Source organism: Centruroides sculpturatus, unplaced genomic scaffold (assembly GCF_000671375.1).
Source record: "Centruroides sculpturatus isolate CEXI.00-Female unplaced genomic scaffold, Cexi_2.0 scaffold101, whole genome shotgun sequence".
Lineage (NCBI taxonomy): Eukaryota > Metazoa > Arthropoda > Arachnida > Scorpiones > Buthidae > Centruroides > Centruroides sculpturatus.
In genome coordinates, this window is record NW_019384361.1 from 562,644 (window position 1) to 572,391 (window position 9,748).

Sequence of the window (9,748 nt, forward strand, 5' to 3'; positions counted from 1 at the left end):
AACCATGCATGAACTGTACACTGCGAGCTGTATGACATCTCGCATTGTCCTGCTGGTAGATGCCATCGTTCTGAGGAAAATAATCCGCATGTAGAGATGAACATGCTCCGCAAGGACAGATGTGTACTTCCTTTGATTCATCGTGCCTTCCACAATGACGAGTGCACCTGGAGAATGCCACGAAAACATTCCCCACACCATAATGCTCTCTCCTCCAGCTTGGACCCTTGCGGCAATTATGGCAGGGTGTTTGCTTTCAGACGCCTCACGCCATATACGCCAATGTCCATCTGTCCGATGGAGCATAAACGTGATTCATCGGAAAAAGCCACCCGTCGCCACTCAGTGGACGTCCAGTTGCCGTGCTGGCGTGTAAATTCCAGCCTTCGTCGCCGATGAACAGGAGTTAGCATAGGTGCTTTAACCAGGCGTCTGCTGCGGAGACCCATACGCAGTAACGTTTGCTGAACTGTCGTCGAGGAGACACTTTAGGTAGCTCTTGGTTCATCTGGGCGGTCAGTTGGTCAACGGTTGCACGTCTATTTGCCCGAACATATCTCCGCAGCCGTCGTTCACCTCTGTCGTCTATGGCCCGTGGTGCATCACATTTGCCACGTCGCTGATTTTGGATAGTGCCATTTTGCCATGCACGGTATACTTTTACCACGGCGGCACGCGAACAGTTTACAAAATTAGCCGTTTCGGAAATGCTTATACCCTTGGCTCGGAAGCCAATGATCATGCCTTTTTGGACGTCGGATAAATCGCGTCGTACATCCATTACGCCAACGATTGCAATGTGTTTCGCTTACCTCAGATACTCTTTATATACCCTCCACTGCAGTGTGTTGCTACCTGGCACCTGTGATTAGTTATTTCACGTTGATGGCCACCCCTTACTGTCGATATCAACGTGAAATAACTAATTACATTAATGTGACTGGACTGTGTACTTACTATAAAATCTCTATCTTCTATTCTTTCATCAGCAAATGTTTTTGATATAACATTAACTTAGTTTTTCAATACTGAATTGTATTCGTGGTTTATCATATTAATGGACGTTTCCGTAAACATCGATACCACGAATGCCTATTTAGCATTATTGTTTCTTTAACAATGACATTTAAAGACAAATGCTGTGATATAAAAACAAAATATTAGTTGCGATTTATTATACAGTACTATATTTCATAATAAATCTCTTATTAAAAGTTCGCTTAACTTATATTTTTCAATAAAAACTATAAATACAGTAATTGAAAATTTAAAAAATAAATATTGAACATCTATTATAATAGAACATCAAAACTTATATAATTACAGAGTAAAAATTCTCTAAAAAACAAAATAAAGTTACTATTGTATAAAAATTTGAGAACTTTCCGTTCTGAAATAAAGAAATCTTTTCCTTGCACATAACGCAGTAAATTCGAAATTTCATACTTTATGTGATTTGAAGGTATTGCGTCAATTCACATAGAGGTGTAAAATTTCGAATTCACAGAAACTTGTAAATAAGGAGACGGTACAGTTGTCCCTTGATAATCCGACAGGTATGGGACCAAAGGGGTGTCGGATTACCAAAAGTGTCCGGATTACCGAAAATAATTACATATTTCGCATTGTTTTGCTAGCAGTAACTTACAATATTCTCTACTCCAACTGTTCGAACAGAACTGCTCACATAAAACACACGAAATGTGTGTCATCGAGTAAGAATTGGATGGGGAGATTCACATCGTGACATGCTTCTGTGCAAGCAGACACGTAACGGGGACGGGTACCTAGACGGGAGGTGCGTCGGACTACTGAGCATGTCGAATTAAAAAACGTCGGACTATAGAGGGACAACTGTATTTAAAACCAACGAATAAACAGTTTTAATGTCAAAAACAAACGTAAATGATAATTGATGTGTCCATCTGTTTTGCTTATCTAGATTTTGACGAATTTATTGTTTCACCTACAGTGGTAGTTTCAAGGACAATGATAAGAATAAAATACCGTATTTCGTTGCAAAAAGAAATTCAACGGTAATTGATAATTTAAAATTTATTGACTCCAGTGCACTTAAAATTTGGGGACCAAAAAAAGCACGATATATCCGAATCAGCGATACAATGAGGGGCTACTGTACTGCTCGTATTTTCAATAAATTTCAAAACTTGATTCATATTCAAATGAAATTAGTATACTTATAATCAGGATTAATATTTTTGCATTGAATGGACAAAGAGGATCTCTATTACATATTCATTAGGTTATTGAAGAGGCTCTGAATTGCTCGATACTGAGTAAAACTTCAGATAATTTACGAAAGATTTCTGAATCCCTCGTAACGAACAATTTTTTTGTGCCGAAATTTTGATCATTCGCCATTGTAAATGCCACCGTTCCTAGTATACTAACTAATTGATATGATCACTAGTCAAAGGAGGGGTAATCACGCCTTCGACTATTATCCACTACACGGGCCACATCCGGCTCGCGGGCCGTATGTTGACCATGCCTGTCCTAGCATTACATAACATTTTAGTAAACACAGATCTCCTTGCAACGCATCGTAATAATTATTTGCATATCCATCCACATAATCTGCGTTACGTAATATATGTTTATAAAAGAAAGAATAATTTAAAATTAATTACGTTGATTGGCTATGTGAGAAACTGATATTTAGTAAAAAAAAATGTAGAATATAAAAATTTTAATTAAAACATTACTTTAAAAAAATCAGGAAAATAAATTTTAAAAAGTAAAATATAACTGCACCATAACGGGCACCATAACGGAATCGGATATGCCAAATATATCATCGTTCGGAATAGGAATCACTTTCATCTCAAACAATTACTTGTGTAAACACAAAAATAATTAGGAAAATATTAAAAATGTATACAGATTATGGATTATTACTCTCTCGGCTGTTATAGCCTATATAATAGAGGGAAAGTATGGCGATCGATCAAAAATGACTCCCTAGTTTTTTTACATTTTTTGAATAATGAAACCTTCAAACGTCGAAAAATGCAAAAAAAATTCGAGAGTAATTTCTGTATGTATGGATGTTAGTGTGCTTGTGTATGGCACGATTTTGTTTACCCTCTTTGAAGCTTAATTATTCCCGTGCTTTTTGTCGAAAATTTATGAAATTTTGCAAGGAGGGTTATTTATTAGGGGGATTGGTGCTATTAATTTAAATTTTGATGGTTAAAGGTCGAGGTAATTTCTTTTTATAAAACCCATCCTTACCCTCAAAATTAAGCTTTTTGCCATTTTATAACAGTTTAAAATATAAAAAGTTTTTAATAGTAAAATATAACAGGTGGCGCCACCAAATGTTGCCTAGAAAGTTAAGCAACTCGTTGCTGGATTTTTGTAATCGCATTCTTGACAAATATCAAAATTTAAAGTATTTATTTAATAAAATAAATAATGTTTATTATCAATAATCAATTTCTCAACAGAAAGAAAATTCCTGCCAGAACTGAAAAGAAAATGAATTGCCACCTTTTGAGACATTAAAACCGGTTTTCACACAAAAGAAATGCAAACATTAACGAAAAACGACTTCCGAAAGATAAAAAAATACTCAGAAAAAATTTAATATCTCTACTGACTGTTGACATAGAAGCAAAAGGAAACTGATAATTTTTATCTTATGAATTAAAAAAATTTATAGAATTAAAAAATAATTTAAAACTTCTGATTAGTTTTCACTCTTTTTGTTACTTCGGTTGAAATCTTAGATAACTTCTTAGAAGAGCCAGAGTATTTCTTTTTATAGAAACAGAAAGAGGTCAACTTCGTATAAGAAATAAATAAATTATTGAAAAATTTAATTATTAATTGTCATTTAATTTTATTTAACATACGCATTTATTGCAATTCAATTTTTAATAATTTAATATTGTAAAATACTATTAGTTTTTAAAACTACATTTTGGTGACTGTAATCAAGTTTTAGTTTCACCAAATTAAAACTACATTGCTTTTGATATACAGTCTAGAAAGTGACTCGTGAAATCACTCTAAACCATCAGTAGAATATTGCGTTAAAAAATTAAATATTGCCTCATATAATTATATCGTATTTTTAACATAAACTAGTATATATCTTCTTGCGAAGCTAAAAAATGATGCGACACATGATAGGAAAAGCTAAAAACTTCTCTGTTCACGTGACAGAATATACTGATAAATAAATGAAATGTTCTGAATAAAATCGGCAACATTAGAAAGTAAAAATATATTTTAAAATAAATATAAAATATGTAAATAAAAGAGTAAATACTGTTAAGAATGTTCAATTTATATTACCAGGAGAAACACAAATAAATTACGATTTGATAAGTGGAAGAAAAAATTCACTATAGTAATTTATATAACAAATAAATATATAATCAACTCTTACCGCTACAACGAAACAAACAGCTTTTAGGGCCGACGTCATTTTTCTCTGTTCAAATTCTTAATTTTCTTCTGTTATAACAGAAACTTTTTTCTATTTTAAAAAATACTTTTAATTGACAAATTAATGCTTAAGTACAGAATTAAAGAATTTTCGAGCGCTTCTACAAATAAGTCAACACATTAGCATCCACTACACTTTGCGAACGAGTGGCATCAATTCTCTTTCCGATGCTGTTATGACATCATTGCACAGAGCGCTTATTGGTCGAAAAACGTTTTTGTAAACATATTTTTTGGAAATGCATTTACAGTTATTATTAGATTAAGATGTCGCCTTACGATGTGTTCTATTAAAAACCAACGACTTATTGTAAGTTTTAAGGAAGCGAAGAATGATTTTGTTTATTTTACTTGTGTAATTAATTAACACGTAATTTTTCGATAATTAATTTAAATTCTTTTCGATAAACAACAGTATTAAAATTGCTAATATCATTTGTGATTTTTAAAAATATGAACAGTACATATCAGATTTTTTAAAACATTTATACTGAATCCGTTGTATTCATTAAACCGGAATTTCCGGCTTAACATTTAACTACATTAATATTTTTAAAGATATTACTGAAGTTAAATTTGTTAGATGCTGTAAAAAATTGTAATTCAATTAAAGAATAATCATTTAATTATATAAAATCTAGAATTATCACCCTACATTTACGGTACGATTTAATTTGCTTTTATATCAACGCGAAAGGGATGTCAAGGACACGCAACAGATCGTGCCCACTGTAAAAAATAGGTGAACGCTGTTTATCGTCCTCCCTCGAAAATACATCCAAAAATATCGTCGAAAAAATGATTAGAATTTAAAAATTTAAATGAATGGTTTGAATTTTATGACGATTTAAGAAATAGTTTAATTAAGTGAGAATTTCTATACAAACCAAAGCCTTGTTAGCGTTATATAACGTTATATAACATTAAACTTTATTATTTAACTTAAATGTTCTATTATTATTTATTGATATATTTAAATTAAATTTCTTATTTTCGATTTTAAATATTTTTTAAACATTAATTCGTATTGGCATTTAATAAATATACAGTGTTAGCATACGAGCAACGTTATGGCATTTGATAAATTGAATTCGATTAAATTTTGTTGTGAAATTATTACGAAATAACTTAATTACTTTACTTTAAAAATATCTTTTTCATATATCTTAGATTTTAAAACTTGTATTGCTTAAAAATTGATAAATAAATTGGCTTAAATAATATTATTTTTTGTATAAATTGTATTCATTTTTTGTTTTTTTAAGAATGTTTTACATTTTCTTATATACAATGTTTTAATTTTTAACGAAATAAATATAAACGTAGTATATAAAGAAGCCGTTTAAGCTATTAATAAAAGGTACAGTATAGAAACACTTAAAGTGGAATATGTTAGTTTCCATCGTAGTTACACCGGGTTGGTGGCACGGAGGTAGCGGTAGAGTCAAGGTTAAATTTAAAAAAGAAATTCCGAACTGTCGAACAAAGAAAGCGAACAATTTTTTTTTTCTAATCGTACAAACCAAAAAAAAATAACATTTGTAAAGATTTTATGCTTCCTATAGCTCCAAACTGATATGAATAATTATCTTTTTATAAAGATAATCCTTTATAAATGATCGAATAAGACAAAATGAATTAAGTCGAGCTTGTCTTCGGTAGCATTAGCCGCCATTTTCTACTTTCCATACATAATGTGTAATGAATGACCTTCGGAAAAATTTTATTTTAAGAACGTATTTTTCTAGCTTATGAATGAAAACATCTGCCTTTGTCAATTAATTAAATCTATTGTATTGTATCAATAGTAGCTTAATTTATTTTAGATTAATTAAGAACAAATAGTCAAAATGATAAATTTCCTTTATTACGTAATTAAATTTATGGCAATGTGTTTAAGTCCATCGTATTTCAACACGTAGACCTTAACCTCGTAAACCGGATGTAAATAAAAATTAAAATAAAATTAGGTTCACTTACAAGGTGCGGTAAATATTTACGTCCGCTTACATTTCTGTAACAATTAAGGTATTCTGTAAATCTGTAGGTAAACAAATATTTTTAAGTCAATTCTAATTTTTTGTGAAAGAATACAAGGAGGAAAGTGCAAATCCCAATCGAAGTGCTTCCAATTCTATAAGGAATTGATTTGGATTATTCTGAAATTTGATATCGTCGAACATAAATTGAATTAATACGCATTCCCTTTCCTTATATTCTAGACTAAACATAAACTATACAGTATAAGGTTACGTACGATATGTAACATTTGAAATATGAAAACCTATTAAAGTTGTGTACGTAAAGAGTGTCGTAAGATAATTTATACAGATGCTTTCTGGCGTAATTATTGCTCGGAAAATACATTTAGAATAACCTACGATGAAAAATGCGGATTAAAGGTAATGATTGTAATATTATAATCGGTGAGATTTAGCTTTTCTTCCAATTAAGCAATGTTCACTAATTTATGTACTTAGTGCAAAATAGAAAATTTGCGTAAGTAACAACTTTATAAGTATATTAAAACACATCGCATTCTTGCTGATAGTTATCATAAAGATTTTTAATAAGCTTGCGCTTGGGAAGATATTTTGCAAGCTAAAAGCACGAACTTTGTAGCCTATTAGTTGTCGTTCCCTTTCGCAACAGATAATATTTTGTTATTTAATGCTAAACTTATGGCTTTGCTTACATGTTCAAATATATTAAATCGCAAAACAAAAAAAATTTATGTGATTAAATACCTGAATATGGTAAAATATGAGAAAATGGCACATAAGTTATTTTCTCATATAAATCAGGTATAAAATGCAGCATCTATAAGTAAGTTCAATGAATGTGTATGTCAAAGAATGAAATATGTCAATGAAATATTCAATGACGTATGTCAAAGAATGAAATATATCAGATATCGACTCTATGACTTACCGAATCCTCTCCCAATTCCCTACAAACCACGAGGGATACGATTACGATGGATTTCGGTACCGGAGATAAGAAGTCCCAGCCATCGGATGAACCGTTACCACCTGACCATTCGAGTTTGGAGGTGGATTGTTGTTTTGATATTAATCTATATTATACTCATTTAATGAAAAAAAATTGAAAAATATACCCGATTGGTCGATTGGAAAAGTAAAATAATGCAGATTTGAGGATTATAAATCCATTTCCGTAACGGATGAATACAGATGAATTTTCACTCGATAAGACCTTGTTTTGATTTCCTAGTAAGATAGTAGAAATAAATAATGTAAAATAGAAATCTAATAGATAACAAACTGAAAGTATTAATAGTTTCTGGAAATAATGGATGGTAGGAATTTATTAAATTAATTTTTATCCTTAAAATATGATAAGTAATAGACTATTACTATATAGATAAGTTATATAAAGTAATTTATGAAGATAAAAAGTTTTAAAGTTTGTTTGATGAAGAAATTTGTTAAAATTTAGTTAAAATTCTTACCATTCGTTATTTCCAGAAACAATTAAAACTTTCATTTTATTATCTACCAGATTATTACACTAGACCCCCTGTGAGACCTGAAAGGCCCCTGGGTCTAAATTAATAACTTATTAATTATGTTAAATATTGTCACCAAATATTACTTCATTTTTGGTGAAAGGCAGATAACAGATGTTACTTCCCTTCACAGAAGTTAGAACATCCTCTGACTTTCCCTTATCTGGTTAAAATCCCGCTCAGATGGGAAATGTTTACCCCTCATTCATTCCCCTTTCATCCGTTCTCATGAAAGAGTTACTGGCCGATGATTGGTCGAAATTCAGGAGATATAGAGAGAATTTGTCAGAATTCGGGGAGTTCATCGACAGACATAGAGTGTCCGAACTCCATACATTTTCCTCCTGATGACCAACGTCCTTAGACGAGTCACATACAGAATAATTCCAGAGTTAGCACTTAGAAAATATACTTGAATTTTGTGCACATATTGATCTCCCATGGAAAGAAGTAAATGAACTTTATCTCCAAAGTGTCCCTTGCCTACAGAGAAGACGAACGACAACTAAAACAGGTTGTATGTTTCTACTGATTTTGTGAGCTCTCTCTCTCGATCGCGCATCGGTATAGTATAAGTCCATGCCTATATCGTGTATCTTAATTGTCGTATTTATATCCCTCGTTCCTCGATATTTGTATTAGTTTTACTTATAGAATCATTAAATTTACTTTTGTTTGTTTTATATAAGATATGGCTCTTAATTTGAATCGTAATAAGATCTCATACGCGTGTTAATCCGCGTATAATAAGATTGATTAACTGGTGTCGGGACCTGACAATTTGGATAGAGACTACACAGTCTTTAATCCTCATAAAGCTGAAAATTACAGCCCTCCTATAAGAACTTTTAAGATCGGATCTCGCGATTCGAAACTCGGAAAACTATTCTCACGGAATAGTGCCGATTAAGTGTTACAAGAGTACTACTTACTCCGTAACCCCGGCTGATCTCACATCTGGTTTTCAGGAGTGGGGTTTAGAACAAAAAAAAATCCCCTAATAGACTCTCACACCCCCCTATAATGCGGGTTCCTATAATGCGGAATCCTATAACAGGGCGAAAAAACTGCGACAGTATTCGTATAAAAATGCTAAAAGGGACGCGTAAAACGCGGTAAAACGTCATCGCCGACTCGTGTCGCGAGAGGATTGGTCGAATCTGGACCAATAGAAGACGAGCAGCCGAACTACTTACACACTACGGAGAGTTTAGACGGATAAGTTGAGTTTACTATCGTCTGTACAGTATTATTATCGTCTGTACAATATTAATTTAATTTATTTTAACTTTATTATAATTACAGTAATACCACGACTTACGCTACATCGACTTACGCGAACTCGGATTTACGCGATTTTCAAATCTCGTCGATTCGTCTTTTGTTTGAGCGCCACGCAACCCTTGATTACTCACTCCCCCCACACTATTGTTCAGCTTACATGTTCGGATGTGTCGCGCGTAATCCACACATAGCTACAATTTATTTTGTGTTATTTATTTCTGTGTTTGTTATATCTACAGAGACTCGACAGACTCTACTATGTCATCCAAACGAAGTAGAACTAATTATTTTGCATCAAACAAGAAAATAAAAACTTTATCTTTGAAATGTAAAGTTAACATTGGGTATGTTCGTAAAGTCAAACGAGTTAAGCGAGAATGAAGTCATCGTTATTCCTATTTCGTTAGACTTTTCGAACGATTCGTTACTAACGCGTTTAACTCGTTTGACTTTACGAAC

General features: G+C 32.1%; 1 protein-coding gene across 1 annotated transcript in view; it reads right to left on the reverse strand.

The window, feature by feature from the left end:
- LOC111641182 overlaps nt 1-4,654 on the reverse strand; it is a 37,717-nt gene extending 33,063 nt beyond the window's left edge. Inside the window, exon 1 of the mRNA XM_023387312.1 lies at nt 4,418-4,654. Coding sequence (XP_023243080.1) covers nt 4,418-4,456 — 39 coding nt within the window. The 5' untranslated portion in view covers nt 4,457-4,654. The remainder of the gene's footprint in view (nt 1-4,417) is intronic.
- Between the last annotated feature and the right edge of the window lie 5,094 nt (nt 4,655-9,748).